General features: G+C 40.0%; 1 protein-coding gene across 2 annotated transcripts in view; it reads right to left on the bottom strand.

Annotated features, from left to right (window-relative positions):
- LOC139470219 (integrin alpha-PS1-like) overlaps nt 1-13,566 on the bottom strand; it is a 78,244-nt gene extending 64,678 nt beyond the window's left edge. For both annotated transcript variants that reach the window (XM_071252537.1, XM_071252538.1), the window contains exon 1: nt 13,353-13,566. In XM_071252537.1, the coding sequence (XP_071108638.1) occupies nt 13,353-13,558 (206 nt within the window). In that variant the 5' untranslated portion in view covers nt 13,559-13,566. The remainder of the gene's footprint in view (nt 1-13,352) is intronic.
- Nucleotides 13,567-17,336: the final 3,770 nt, after the last annotated feature.

The raw sequence follows: 17,336 nt of genomic DNA, 5'->3' as shown, positions 1-17,336 counted from the left end.
TTGTGTGTATGTCATGGTTGGAATTTGTCAAAATTGTTTTCCAAAACGTCCCCAGTTCTGAAGGGACTGTGTGATTGAATGTTGTTTATAACAGTCTTTGACCATAGGCTTGAAAGACCAAGGTTCCTTGTCATAACCCATCTTCCTGAGGCAAGGGAGTTAACAGACTATAAATGTCCATTTCCACCCTTGCTGAACTAAGATTTCCACAGTTGCGTGGATTTCAACATGCAGATTTAGGTCGATTGCCGGATTTACAAAGCATATGTACCGTCAACTGAGCATCGACAGGTATTTTGCAAATCTTTCCATGTTTTTAATCAAGGTGCTCATGTGATTTGATGCAAGTGATATGAGAGGTGGAATCTGATTGTCATAAGGAGGGACATAACTCGTAATAGACACTGGAAGCGCTACGATCAAGTTTGGAAATTCCAGCCTACATCGACAAGGGTGGAAACTGGACTTTTACAGTCAGTTAAGGCCCTTGCCTTGGAAAAATGCATTATCAAGGCGAATATGGGATTAGAACTCAAGTCATAGTTTAGTGGCCTGCCTCTTGGATGTAGCTGTGTAGACACATATAGATGACATGCAAGACATTTATGACTGACAAGAAAAAGATGGGGCTGATGGTGGTTCATCAGTAACTGTGAGAAAGGCAAATTTCTATGTTCTTCACAGTTTTGTTCACATTTACTTATCCCTTCTTAAAATGAATACAAGCATATCTATTTGAACCCAACTCCTAATGAGGTCTTCTATCTATCATTACCCACGCCTACATTGCTCAGGGCGTACATGGTGTAGCAAAATTCATAAACACGAATATGTGTCCTGAGCACTTCAAATCTCACTTGTAACGCTCAGTAGCAATTAAGATCATCTCAAGCAGGAATGATTCTGTTTTTCCAAATTACATGCAAGGAAGGAACTGATAAAAAGTCAACTGCTATCAAATGGATCTACCATCGCAAGACACAGCCGGGGAAGCGTACAATCTCCACGGAACCGCTACTCATACATGTTGACTAACATCAGTTGCTTCATGTGCGAGGTCTGGGTGAGGTTCATAAGCTCTTCACCAGATGGCGCTAGAGAGAAGACACAGACTGTTGGTATTTGAGGGGGTGGCTGAGAGGTGTGGAGACATCATATCAAAGTGTAAACATGTGTGTCAGGTGATAACTCATTATTCTACGTTCTAGGTCATTCTTACCATTTTTAGCAATATTTTTAATTTTTCAAAATTGGTATGTAAGGCCAGATCATTTTGTAATTTTTTTGGGAGCATGTCATTTTGGCAAATCTGACAAATTTGGATTAAAACTGTAGAATAAGAAATAAAATTGGTAAGGTCTAAAATTAAATTTACAGATTATTATAATCATTTGATAAAAGATCTAAAACTCATCTTTAACTACAAAAACAATAATTATAACTTGAACAAAACTAAACTGCAGGGGTCAGTTATTTAACTGTGGCCCTTTGGTCCAAAGCCAACAGTAATAGTGGGTCTCCTGTTGTTTCAAGTCATTGATCCAGCTGGCCAGTGATACTGATAGACTATACTCAGTCATAAATAATTCTCGTGACGTCACTCTGTTGTTCTAATCGTGTATTATTTCCTACGAACAATTTCAGCCAAATAGCTGAAACCCCCCTTTCAACATGAACTCTTCCATTGTCTTCGCCAATATTCATTTGATTCATTTACCATGTGCATTATGTTTTGTACCCACGACTTCTCAGAATTCTTTTTATGTCTCTGCATCATTGCTATATCTAGTTTGACTTACAAATTCTACAAACATCGCAACTAACAACAGTTCTAAACAAGCCATCCATCATTATGATTCATTATGAAACAAATTCAATAAAAAGTAAACCTTTCCACACACCCAATCTGATGGGCCATGCCTGAAACACAGGTACTTTGTTCTTGGCCTTATCTCTGTGCTTTGCCCAGACAATAGACTAAGATTTAGTCTATGAAATCTTATATTACACAATATACTTCTTGACTCTAAAAATTAAAAAATAATCCCTATGTGGAATAGAGCTAGCTTGAGCTGGCTAGACCTGCTTTTGTATGCGTTTCTAGATTTATTTATTTTTCATAAAATAAATATATTCCAGGGTCATGGTACAGGACTACCCAGACAAGTTTAGCTAGTCCTGAGAGTGTCCTATGGGCAAAGACTTTGTTCTTTTCAACACTATCTGGACCTTCTGACAATTTCTTTTATTTTTCTGAGACTTGTTACCAACACCATTTGACAATAAACGGCATTAACACTTGTTTCCCAATTTTCATGCTTGGGCCCTTAAATAATTACCTAGACTGACAGGTAAATTCTGAGTACAAATCATACGTTCTAAACCAGATAAACTAATTATTCACCTCTGAACTTTATCCAAGTACCACATCACTTATAAGTTCTGTCTCCTAAATATTTGACTCCTATTTCGGAGAAAGTCTAAACTGCTTCTTTATGATGCTGTGAACATGACTAATGATATCATGAATATGTTACAGCTATCCAAAAACTATCAGGGAACTATCCTCATTAGTCAGTAGTTATTTTCACTCATGACTATTGCAGTTAAATGTTGTCACTTAGTCACTGGTAGTAATATGAAGTCACTTTGGAAATTAATCGGAGTGTAAAAACAAAAATTCACGAAAGTAACCTCACATTTTTAAATTTTGGACGAAAATCTAATCATTTATTTATTGTTGCCTGAGGAGTGAGAGAGTATTGTTTTACGCCCCCTTTAGCAATATTCCAGCAATATTCCAGCAATATTCCAGCAATATCCAGCGGGGGACACCAGAAATGGCATCACACATTGTACCCATGTGGGGAATCGAACCCAGGTCTTTGGTGTTACGATGATTGCTTGAACCACTAGGCTACCCCACCACCTAGTCTGTCATACAGACCCTGAAACAAATATATCCAATACAACCCATGCAAGTCTATAATGTTTGGCAAGTCTAGATTACTGCAGTATCAGGAATTCAAAAAATGAAGAAAGTGTCTGGGCTCCTTTTTAGTATATTTGATACCTATAGTTCAACAACTGTTATTTTCTGTAAAATATGTTCATTTAAAAGTCTGACCTGTGAAGATTCCGGGGTAGAATAGGTCTTCAGCAACCCACACTTGCCGTAAAAGCCGACTATGCTTGTCGTAAAAGGTGACTAACGGGATCGGGTGGTCAGGCTCGCTGACTTGGTTGATACATGTCATTGATCCCAGTTGCGTGGACCGATGCTCATGATGTCAATCACTGGATTGTCTGGTCCAGACTCGATTAATGTACAGACCGCTGTCATATAGTTGGAATATTGCTGAGTGCGGTGTTAAGCAACAAACAAACAAAACAAACAAACATTTCAAAGTCTAGATGTTTGTTTACCCCACTACCCTGTTGCCTTAGGCCTGGATAAGAACAAGGCACTCGAATACATAGGGTAACATGACAGTTTCCATCCTATATATAAGCCTGGCATATTGACATTGCTACCGTTATGGAACTGCTGTGAGCTATTACAGTTATCAACATTCCCTGTACTTGTTCCTCATACACATGGTACCGGACTGTCTGACATTCAGGGGGAGTACTGACACTGATCGATGTCTTAGAGTTGTTCAGAAAAAGGTTACATGCTGGAGAAGTTTCCAGAAACAAATCTGTTTCTTGAAACAAATCTGCTTCTAGAAACAAATATGTTCTCAAAAACAAGATAACATTAACTTCTAAGTATTTAATGGTCTAATTACCAAAGACTGTCGATATAGATTTTATATCATTGTGTATAGTTTTTATTTTTTTGTTCTTGGTGTGTAAACTACCAGCAAAAATGTTAACAGTTGGTCCACTCTTGATGCCAAGTTTATTTTGTTGTGGGTAGTCTTGAAGATAATTATTCGGGAAGGGTAGAATGATCGTATGTAATAACTTTACGATATTTGTACATGTGCTTTTTAGAGATTCTGAAAGGTTATTCTGACGCCGTCATAGTGCTCCATTGTTGAGAAATATATCTATGACATCCTATAGTGTTCACTGTGTTCACATCACAAATTGATTAATTACGTCATCCAAACAATCGGCTGCCAGCAGTGCAGTTTCTCTCAAGGGTTTTCATTTCATACAACTTTTCTTTGTTTTCTTTCTTAAAATGTGAGGAGAAATTGGGTTTAACATTGTTTCCTGAACTATTGCATTTATATAGCAATTGTGCATGTGTGTGTGAGTGAGTGAGTGAGTGAGTGAGTGAGTGAGTGTTTTATCTGCTTGTACTAGTCTAGACTGTAACGACTGCATTGTGCTAGCTCACCATGCAACAGTTTAACATGAATGACCCACTCAGACGCTATACTGACTGAGCCGACAAGTTTTGTTTTAGCACCTTAATCCCGAGCACCAGACAGGGCAACAACAAGTACCATCTTTTGAAATGACGCCCAAGACCATCCACTCTACCACTAGACCACAGAGTCTTAAACAGTCAATGATCATACATACAATAACCCACTCAAAACTCCAAATTACGGTTCATGTGCCCCTCCTTAAAACATCCTACATTGACATGGGACACATAACTTGTAACTCCTCGTAGCTTGTGGTTATTCTCTAAATACTCCCAAGGGAGCTGAGAATTATATTTGACTGCACACTGCTGTGTATGCCAGGCTGATAATGCCTTTGGGAATGTTGTACTGGAACAGGGACTGCTATTATTGACAGTTTACAGTTAACATTCATTGACAAAATAACACAGATCTTAAAGTGCAATAACTGCCACCATCAAGCAAAAAAACTAAACAACAGAACTCACAATCCGGCAGATTTGGTGGTTATTTTCGTTTCTGTTGTTGTCAGAATGCATCCATCCTGTCAGTATTAAAACAATCCTTTGTTTGGGAACATTGTTATATTGTTAGCACAGAATGCTATTTGGCGGGTCTGTCACAAATGTTCAAACAAACAGTTATTTTTATTTTACCCTTGTCAGACAATTTCTCTGTTGAAGCAACTACTAGTACGTTGATAAACTGACTGGGACGACATGTAACTTTTTGAGTAAATTCATTTATTTTCAAGAATGTCAAATTGCCAACTTCAAAGGTTTTACATCTGGAGCATATCCAAAATAAACAGAGTTAGAATTGATTTAAATATCATCAAATATAAACTAACAGCACATCTGACATATTTCTTTATTCCTTATACAAATTCATCTCACTGCAATTGCTGAGCCATTGACCTGATAATCCACTGAGGCAGCCAAGTGAACTAATTGAATATTTTCTTCCTTGAAAGCACACTCCATTCAGTGAGTTTTCTTTATTTGGTGGTTCTATTGTCCAAATGATCGACAACATAATTGATCGAGCGATCGGTATTGTCAACAAAGCATATTGTCCCAATGGCGGCATGTTCTCTTTTGAATTAGACTCAGCTGTTGCCCTCGACGTAACATTTCTAAAGATGTTATTTGCAAAGATCGAGGAGCTTGTCACTATAATATTAAGCAACAAGAGTTGATGATTTGGAATGACGAAGAAAACTGTAACTGGAGTTGGAGCTTGTTTCATGCCAGTCAGTCTGACCTGCGGGGATTCTGGGTTAGAGGAGGTCCTCTGAGGGAGTGATTGAGTTAAAGTTTTACATCGCATCAGCAATATTGCAGCCATATCCCGATGAAAACAAGTTACCTATCATCAAATTCGAACCCACAATCATAGGTTTCTGGCGTGCCCAAGGGACGCAACTCTGCACAGCGAATCACGGCGCCTTAGACAACTGGGCCACCCGTGACCCCTAGACCACCTTACTGAGGATCATGGGGAGTTACAGGTCCTCAGAAGATTATGCTGGTCGTAAAAGGTTACCAAATGGATCGGGTGGTCAGACTCAGTGACGTGGTTGATTGTGTGTCATCGTACCAAGGCAGCATGGATTGTTCTTCACAATATCGATCATTGTCTGGCCCAGACTTGATTATTTACAGACCGCCATCATACAGCTTGAATATTGCAAAGTGTGGCGTTAAACAACAAGCAAACATCTTGCCAGTCGGTGATATTCCAGCTCTATCTCCATGGTTACCAGTAGCTTTTAAATGGAGCCAGAGACAGACAAACCAGAGGTTGATAGAATGAACAATTAGGCGAGGTAAAATGGGGTTTAACGTCGCATTCAAGATGACTACACTTACATAGTGACGTACAAGCATGTGTGGGTGCTTGTACTAGTCCGGACTTAAGCAGGTTTTACAGTGCTAGCCCACTGAGATACCATGCCAAAGTTTAACATGAATACCCCACTCAGACACAGTATACTGACTCTGAGCCGACCAATTCTTGTCCTATCCCTGTAATGTTGAGCGCCAGTCAGAGTGAAAACAAGTACCATCTTTTAATGTCTTTTGGTATGACATGGCTGGGATCGAGTCTCCGATCCCCTGGAAGATGCTCTCTCCACTAGACTACGGAGGTGATTGGAACATTAGGGCTATGTGACACTTGGTTGCCGTGTTGTCAGACATGAAAGTCAAGTCGTCCTTGTCATAACCCTATTGTCAAATATTAACAAATGAGGGGTCCCCATATTCAAAAGCTATGGGAGAAACCTCAATTTGAACACTAGTGAAACGATAACATATCTCAATAGTAGGGTTAGAAAACAATATTGATTTCATGAGTTCACAGTAGATCTGTGTCATCCGATAAAACAGCTTGAGACCTCTTTATGCAGGCAGATATCATATTAACTATTGAAGTCCATGCCGTTTTGAAAACATCCCCCATGCATAAAGTATGTATACTTGCAAAGTATTGCATCGATACATGTCCTGGTGCATCATATAGGGTACAAGGATTGTGGCACATCATGTCCTGGTGCATCATATAGGGTACAAGGATTGTGGCACATCATGTCTTGGTGCACTATATAGGGTACAAGGATTGTGGCACATCATGTCCTGGTGCACTATATAGGGTACAAGGATTGTGGCACATCGTGTCCTGGTGCACTATATAGGGTACAAGGATTGTGGCACATCATGTCCTGGTGCACTATATAGGGTACAAGGATTGTGGCACATCGACTTCTGGTGCATCATATAGGGTACAAGGATTGTGGCACATCATGTCCTGGTGCACAATATAGGGTACAAGGATTGTGGCACATCATGTCCTGGTGCATCATATAGGGTACAAGGATTGTGACACATCATGTCCTGGTGCAACATATAGGGTACAAGGACTGTGGCACAACACGTCCTGGTGCATCATATAGGGTACAAGGATTGTGTCACATCATGTCCTGGTGCATCATATAGGGTACAAGGACTGTGGCACATCATTTCCTGGTGCACTATATAGGGTACAAGGATTGTGGCACATCATGTCCTGGTGCAACATATAGGCTACAAGGACTGTCACATCATGTCCTGGTGCACAATATAGGGTACAAGGATTGTGGCACATCATGTCCTGGTGGATCATATAGGCTACAAGGACTGTGTCACATCATGTCCTGGTGCACTATATAGGGTACAAGGATTGTGGCACATCATGTCCTGGTGCATCATATAGGGTACAAGGATTGTGGCACATCATGTCCAGGTGTACTATATAGGGTACAAGGACTATGGCACATCACGTCCTGGTGCATCATATAGGGTACAAGGATTGTGGCACATCCTGTCCTGGTGGACCATATAGGCTACAAGGACTGTGTCACATCATGTCCTGGTGCATCATATAGGGTACAAGGATTGTGACACATCATGTCCTGGTGCAACATATAGGCTACAAGGACTGTGGCACAACACGTCCTGGTGCATCATATAGGGTACAAGGATTGTGTCACATCATGTCCTGGTGCATCATATAGGGTACAAGGACTGTGGCACATCATTTCCTGGTGCACTATATAGGGTACAAGGATTGTGGCACATCATGTCCTGGTGCAACATATAGGCTACAAGGACTGTCACATCATGTCCTGGTGCACAATATAGGGTACAAGGATTGTGGCACATCATGTCCTGGTGGATCATATAGGCTACAAGGACTGTGTCACATCATGTCCTGGTGCACTATATAGGGTACAAGGATTGTGGCACATCATGTCCTGGTGCATCATATAGGGTACAAGGATTGTGGCACATCATGTCCTGGTGTACTATATAGGGTACAAGGACTGTGGCACATCACGTCCTGGTGCATCATATAGGGTACAAGGATTGTGGCACATCCTGTCCTGGTGGACCATATAGGCTACAAGGACTGTGTCACATCATGTCCTGGTGCATCATATAGGGTACAAGGATTGTGTCACATCATGTCCTGGTGCATCATATAGGGTACAAGGACTGTGGCACATCATGTCCTGGTGCACTATATAGGGTACAAGGATTGTGGCACATCATGTCCAGGTGCATCATATAGGGTACAAGGATTGTGGCACATCATGTCCTGGTGCACTATATAGGGTACAAGGATTGTGGCACATCATGTCCAGGTGCATCATATAGGGTACAAGGATTGTGGCACATCATGTCCTGGTGCATCATATAGGGTACAAGGATTGTGGCACATCATGTCCTGGTGCATCATATAGGGTACAAGGACTGTGGCACATCATGTCCTGGTGCATCATATAGGGTACAAGGATTGTGGCACATCATGTCCAGGTGCATCATATAGGGTACAAGGATTGTGTCACATCATGTCCTGGTGCATCATATAGGGTACAAGGATTGTGTCACATCATGTCCTGGTGCATCATATAGGGTACAAGGATTGTGGCACATCATGTCCTGGTGCATCATATATGGTACAAGGATTGTGGCACATCATGTCCTGGTGCACTATATAGGGTACAAGGACTGTGGCACATCATGTCCTGGTGCATCATATAGGGTACAAGGATTGTGGCACATCATGTCCTGGTGCACTATATAGGGTACAAGGATTGTGGCACATCATGTCCTGGTGCACAATATAGGGTACAAGGATTGTGGCACATCATGTCCTGGTGCACTATATAGGGTACAAGGATTGTGGCACATCATGTCCTGGTGCACTAAATAGGGTACAAGGACTGAGGCACTGAGGTACTTAACACTGCTACCTTGGTCCTCGTCTCAGAGAGGTCGTCATGACACAACATTAGCCATGTTAACCATGTTAACACTGCTACCTTGGTCCTTGTCTCAGAGTGGTCGTCATGACACAACATTAGCCATGTTAACACTGCTACCTTGGTCCTTGTCTCAGAGAGGTCATACAACAAGCAGGAGATGCTGGCATTTGAACATTTACTGTCCTGGTTGCTTGGTAACTGCTATCTTGATGGCAGGACTGAGAGACCCTGATTGAAATACATGCATTGATACATTTATCAACATACTAAATATTACAAATGTTGAATCAATATTGAGCTGTGCTCTTGTCCAAGTATTTAATTCCAAATGTTGAAATTTTAATTATGTTTCAATATTTTAGCTCAAGACAGAACAACCTACAGAAGTGCTTGGTATTCCCTACTACAGATCAAATATTCATCAACAACCAATTATCTGTGTCCTGAATTTGTCAATTTCAAGTCAAACTTAAAAAGTGTGAGTCTATATAATTGTATCATGTCCTTGAATGGCGTTTAGAAGAGATACACAACAGGAGAAGAATTAATGGATGTCAACTTCATTATTATGAGGACAAAACGTCTCGGAGTATATACTTCCCCCTTCATCTGATAAAGAAGATGACATTTAAACATTCTCTTCCTCATGCAGTTGTAGGATTACTTATTTTTCAATTACTAGAAAATGTATTTTTGAACAATACTTATATATTCCATGACTACCAGACTAACAGTGTTTGAAATAAGCATTAAAGTCACAGTGACCTTGTCCATGTTGTTATAACATAAACCCTAATGTTAAAGTTACAAGTTTATTGGGTCTTTAGATTCAAATACTATAGGAGACCTCCCAGATACCAGCCCACTCCCATTTCAAACACTGTACACACAAACATAACTGATCGTTGGCTATCAAACACAGTTCACATCGAGGCAGCCATTAAAGCCCCACCTTAACTATAATGTCCTTGACCACAAAGGCCCTTAACACCATCCGAAGCCATGTCGCCTTATCTAATATACGTTCTCGGCATGGCCTACATTAATACAACAGAAGAGAAGGGGTAACCACGAGTAATGAAGAGAAGGGGTAACCACAAGTAATGAAGAGAAGGGGTAATCACAAGTAATGAAGAGAAGGGGTAACCAAGAGTAATGAAGAGAAGGGGTAACCACAAGTAATGAAGAGAAGGGGTAACCACAAGTAATGAAGGTAACGGGTAATCACGTGTAATGAAGAGAAGGGGTAATCACGAGTAATGAAGAGAAGGGGTAATCACAAGTAATGAAGAGAAGGGGTAATCATGGGTAATGAAGGTAACGGGTAATCACGTGTAATGAAGAGAAGGGGTAATCACGAGTAATGAAGAGAAGGGGTAATCACAAGTAATGAAGAGAAGGGGTAATCACAAGTAATGAAGAGAAGGGGTAATCACAAGTAATGAAGAGAAGGGGTAATCACGGGTAATGAAGAGAAGGGGTAATCACAAGTAATGAAGAGAAGGGGTAACCACAAGTAATGAAGAGAAGGGGTAACCACAAGTAATGAAGAGAAGGGGTAATCACGGGTAATGAAGAGAAGGGGTAATCACAAGTAATGAAGAGAAGGGGTAACCACAAGTAATGAAGAGAAGGGGTAACCACAAGTAATGAAGAGAAGGGGTAATCACGAGTAATGAAGAGAAGGAGTAATCACGAGTAATGAAGAGAAGGGGTAATCACGGATAATGAAGGGAAGGGGTTATCACGAGTAATGAAGAGAAGGGGTAATCACGGATAATGAAGGGAAGGGGTAATCACGAATAATGAAGAGAAAAGGTAATCACGAGTAATGAAGAGAAGGGGTAATCATGAGTAATGAAGAGAAGGGGTAATCACAGGTAATAAAGATTTCTGGTGTCCCCTGCCGTGATATTGCTGGAATGTTGCTAAAAGCGGCGTAAAACCAAACTCACTCACTTACTATGAAAGCACAGGATAAAATAGGGGTGTCACTGATCAACAATTTTAATATTGATATATCAACTTAAAAGTATCACGATGTATCATCTTATCGATTAATAAAAAAAACCCAACTATTCTGTATGTGTACAGGTACAAATTACATATCTATAGGCCAGAAATTAATTAATTTAATGCTAAATTTGAGCAAGGGTAAACCATTAATTGTTTAAAATTGAATGTTTCGCCTTCTCATTGTTCATCTTCACCATGGTAATCTTAATAAATTGAGACTTCTGTTTATTACTTAAGGCAACACTAAGCAATATTCCAGTTATATGACGGTTGCCAGTAAATAATTGAGTCTGGACCAGACAATCCAGTGATTGATATTATGAGCAACGATCCATCAGGGTGACATGCAGTCAACCAAGTCACTGAGCTCAAACCACGCAATCCATTTAGACGCCCCTTACAACTACCATAGGTTGCTGGGGACCAATTCTAACCCGGAATCCCCACAGGATGCATTGCAAAGTTCTAACCATGACCTGATTTGCTGCAGAGCACATCAAAGAAAAGTTAATAGTAATAATACTCAAGTTAATACCACAATAGTTGACCTTCATAGCTGGAACACTTCAGACAGCGCTAGAAATTGGCACCAGTCCTGTAGTCTTTTCCAAACTGCCCAAAAGTTCTGGTATCAGGACTAGCAGAAATTTGCCATTTTTAAGGGCTTGGCTATATGTTATCTAGGGATGATACACCAACTGTGCGATCCAATACGTATCACGATACCTTACTCACTATCCTATATGTATCACGATATTTGCATGTGCTCTTAACTTATGAGTAAGCCATCTTTTTCATAGACAGGATGGCCAAATATACCTGGCACACTGACAATTTACAGTTGGCAGTGTCAAGTAAGGTGTTTTCACTATAAACTGGCACTTCTGATTAATGTTTAGTGGAACGATATTAAAGAAACATTAAAGGTCAGAATCGATATTTTTCACTTGGTGTGTGACTGTGATCGATACTTGTATCGAGAAGTAAAATATCGCGATCCACCGATGCATCAGTGTATCGTCCTACCACTAATGTTATGTTATCATTGTAAGAACTCGTGGACTAAAACTGTTAGTTTCTACACCTGCTGAGACTACAGAGTAAAACCATGTCAACTAACTCCAGTCTGGAATATTTATTCACTTTCTGCTGAAACTGCTGAACAGGTGAGTGTGTGAGTATGGTTTTACGCCGCTTTTGGCAATATTCCAGCAATATCACGACGGGGGACACCAGAAATGGGCTTCCCACATTGTACCCATGGCAGGAATTGAACCCGGGTCTTCGGCGTGATGAGTGAACACTTTAACCACTAGGCTACCCGACCGCCCCGCTGAACGGGACGAGGGCACGTAGCTTGTGTTGATAGGTAATACAATGTTCGTTGTTTTACGCCCACTCAGCAATATTCCAGCAATATGACGATGGCCTGTAAATAATCAAGTCTGGACCTGTTGAACTGGTGATTGACATCATGAGCATCGAACCCATGCAATTAGATCAACTAGGCCTGACCACCCTCTTACTACAAACATAGACCATTTCTCACCGATCTTCACAGGAACAGGCGAAAAGTGTACCTGCAGTATTGATTGGTACTATAGTGACTACGATTAAAGTCAGGACAGTGACTGAAGTTTGCTCTCGATCTTTAGGTAAACTTTTACAACCATTAGCATGATTAGTTGAGATAACAAAACTAAAGAAATTAACCCCTATAACAAAAACCTGGCCTAATGAATGACCTGAGACTCAGCACTGATTTTATCTCACAATTCTTGTATCTAGTTTTGTGTTTCACCTGGATCTAGCTCTGACAAACAGCTATGATAGAAATACGAACAGACAGTCCATACTTGTAGTTTTCTCCCATTTCGCAGCATGTAGTGGTGTTTGTGGATCACTGGTCAAACATTGTCACGGACGGGTAGGTTGAACTTCAACCTTTGACACCTGACACTGTCTCTTGACAATGCATTAGGCCATCTGTGCGCTGATCCGGCATTTTGTCTGAGCATTTGCTAAACAACCACACTGCAAAAGCGCACATGCTTCGAGAGCAGACAAATGTATAGACACGTGATACATACAAATAAAATATTATCACACTTGTCTAATGGGGGTGCGACCATCCCACGAACTTGTGTACACAATGCTCAACTTACACATTCTGCTCAACGGGTAAATCCTCTGGTTTGCCATCGAAGCTGTCGGTGACGATTTGATGTTCGGCTACAGAAAATCCGAAGTAACTCCCGGCAGGTCCTCTCTTAATAACGGAGAATCTAGGGTCCAAGTTAAAGCCATTAGAAATCGCCAGTGCAGCGAAAATGTAGACACAAGGGCTCATAGCCCCGACATAAACCGCCATGCTAAGACTAAGAGTAATGAGGTCAGTGTCGCAGTTGTCTCCCCTTGATGCTCCGCTAGGAGGGTTAGTCACACAGGTAGCGAGTGTCTCACCGACCCTCGCTCTGATTCGACAATCCCAGTCTGAGACACTCGTGTCGCAATGTAGTTAATTGTTTTCTTGTGAGACACTAATTAACATCATCGGTTTGCTGTCGAAGTAAGCGATGCTGGTGTTAATCATCATGGCGATATAACCTATTTAAGACAGTATATAAGCATGTATACATGTGCGTGTCATGATTATTTTTCTAAAATAGGTAGTCAGAATCGTTTGTGTGACTGAGAGTGAAATCCACGAATCTCTGACGCGAGTGTCGTAACTAAATTTGGTATGGCAAACACGCGAACTTGATACCTTCTCTATTATTTACACTCTAAGGTGAACTTTCATGGCGAGGACTTGCACAAGTCTATTAGGCAATATTTTTTAGTAGCTACTAATAAGAACAAATTAAGTTTTCCTATAAAGACTGGCAATAGGCAATATCTTTTAGTATAAATCACAATTACTAGATTATGTTACTAACAGGAACAAGTATATCCTATAAAGACTGGTTATAGGCAATATCTTTTAGTATAAATCACAATTACTAGATTATGTTACTAACAGGAACAAGTATATCCTATAAAGACTGGTTATAGGCAATATCTTTTAGTATAAATCACAATTACTAGATTATGTTACTAACAGGAACAAGTTTATCCTATAAAGACTGGCATAAGGCAATATTTTTTAGTATAAATCACAATTACTAGATTATATTACTAACAGGAACAAGTTTATCCTATAAAGACTGGCATAAGGCAATATTTTTGTAGTATAAATCACAATTACTAGATTATGTTACTAACAGGAACAAGTTTATCCTATAAAGACTGGCATCCTTTATTTAGACTTGCCTAATCTATCTATCTATCTATCTATCTATCTATCTATCTATCTATCTATCTATCTATCTATCTATCTATCTATCAGGGGTACTAACCCTGAAAATGTGTAACTTATAGGAAATTCAACTTCTGAAGTTTGATATAAATCGCAAGATACCCCAGGTTTAACAGTATACATCATTATAGGCAAATTGATAGTGCATGCCGAATATTTTGTTTCGTCTAGATATTCACCTGTCTAAGAATTTTACAGAAAAAATACTTGGCAGCGGAAAGGTTAATTACATAAATGTTCGTAATGGCAACTACATAACTTTACCATGCGAGTCTGTGCTGAATGAATGGGCACCTGTCTCACCCGCGAATCGCACCATAAACATCTGAGGTATATCACCACACAGGGTAAAGATACAGGACTTATCACAACTCAAGGTTAATTGGCGGAATACCATGTATAGCTGCGATGACAATCAGAATAGACAGCTGTGTTGTTTTAGTTACAGGCCGTCAGGTGGGCAATTAACCAGGTGTCAAGTGATTAAACCTTGATTAGTCATTGATTTATTGTCTATAAGTACATTGTCCATGACCGTATAAAGCTGTGACTTGTTACCAAACATATTAATTCTATCAAATTCTAAAAAATAAAATAAAATATGAAATCATATCAATACGAAAATAGAAATCTCTCTTTCTTCATATTCGCGTTGTAAAGGAGCCTTTCTGTTTACGTAAAAAAACCATGCTCGTGCCCTGTAAATTACGATTACGTCTTGGTACGCGGGTGATTGACATTAGACACCATATCACACCCTGTATGTTGAAAATATATAATTGTGTCGATTTAAATCTTTCAACCGATACCGTTTCCTAAACCCCCGAGTTGCTCAGATTCCTAAATGAATAAGTTGAGGTTCTGTAACCAGCTGTTATCTTATCCGCTCTGTGGGTGTGCCTGTAAATGAAATAACGTACTTGTACATGATATAACAAAATAAACATGTATATATATATATGCTCTCTGAGAGTGATGTAAGAACGTGTGAACTGTACCGGGGGCGCGGTTGATTTCACACAATACAGAATTAACCAAACACGTGGAGGCACACTCCCAGACTAACATCTAGTCTCTGAAATGAACATATCGTACATAAAAAAACAGTTGTTCAGTTATCTTAATAAAAATATAATAAAAAGGAGCCCAGTGACTCTCTTCATTTCCTGATACTGCAGTGATCTAGACTTGCCAAACATTATAGACTTGCATGGGCTGTATTTGATATATATTTGTATCAGGGTCTGTAAGACAGACTAGCACACTCTCTGATGGACGATAGTACGGGGAACTGGGGCTTGGAATGGTATTATTATCCAATATAGGTCCCACAACATGAACAAGGCCATGTGGGGAGTCGAACCCGGGTCTTCATCTCGTCACACTAACACTTTAACCACTAGGTTACCCACTGCCCCGCATGCACTTGTACATGTATGCGATCAAGGATGTCTCAGAACGCTGAGGTAAATTGAGCGTTCACTGGCTGATTGACATATGAGAGCTGATGCGAGGGCATCCTCGCGTATCCGGTGTATAATATCCCCATTCAGTTATGATAAATGCAGAACAATTTCCACCATAGCTTCCTTTCGGAAGTGACACCACCGTTTGCACTCTGCTATGGCTAACTTTGTACAGAACTACGCGCGATCGTGAGAGCGACTTAATTGGACGGCTATTTTGAGTGTCTTGCCATTCGAATGAAAACACTTGCATTGCCCTTCCACATTATACACTTTCATACATCTTCCTAACGTCTTTCACTTTTGGACAATATTCTATTTTCTGGAACAAAATTAACTCTCGTCAAACTATCTGAATGAGAATCAATTGTGGACTACGAGATGCTACAGAAGTTCTGTCATCAGCAAATTATTTTGATTAAGATAAATGTAGAAAAGTACGGATAAGACACACAGTCAACCATTGTTATAACAACGTCACATACAGGACGCCCGCGACGTCAACAACAATGGATGACATCAAATTCAATTTGCGGCACCGATACGTTGACACAGCCAGTTTCAAAACGCGTTATGAAGTCCAAAAACGTAAAGAATAAAACTATTTAGTGAGACAATATTCTACATCCGTATTCATCAGTGCAATATATACATATGATTTTTGTCAATCATTAAGCGCCAATATCAACGCATGCATGAAATTCTATTATAAAATGAGTTTGTGCGTTATAAATACCGATTTTGAGAATCGAACGTTTGTATTTCCCCACCTTCCCGAGGCAAGGGAGTTAACTGACTATAAAAGTCCACTTGTCGGACTATGCAATGAATCGTTATTCGAGCCAAAATATAACTCCGGAATTCCAGCCTAGTTCGGAAAGGGTGAAAACTGGAATTTAAAGTCAGATACGCCATTGCCTAGGGAAGATGGTATTTCCCCAAGTGATAGGGATGAAAATGCATGAACCATAAGACAAACATTTCGTGAGACGGCTTTCCTGACGTAATGCAGAGACAAAGTTGATATACTATTTCGTGATATGCTGAAGTCACATCAACTTCCCCACCCCCTCCCTGCTATGTTCTACGCGGTCTCCTGGGATACAAAAGTGGTCTTAAAATTGACTGGGTTCCTGTCTTACGTGAAAGCGCCAGTAGTGGAACCAGTTTAGTTTATAAATACTACTACAGTTCAGAGTTCGAAATATATTTTTACATGACTCAAAGTAATAAAAGGAGATGAGAAGAAAGATATGTAATTATTAAATTAAGTAGTTATTTTGTGAATAAATTAATCCGAAATATATATAGATCCAACTGAACTA

This window comes from Haliotis cracherodii, unplaced genomic scaffold (genome assembly GCF_022045235.1).
Source record: "Haliotis cracherodii isolate W230 unplaced genomic scaffold, xgHalCrac1.p SCAF_20, whole genome shotgun sequence".
NCBI classification, from domain to species: domain Eukaryota; kingdom Metazoa; phylum Mollusca; class Gastropoda; order Lepetellida; family Haliotidae; genus Haliotis; species Haliotis cracherodii.
The sequence above is the reverse complement of the archived record's forward strand: the minus strand, read 5'-3'. Positions and strand labels throughout refer to the sequence as shown.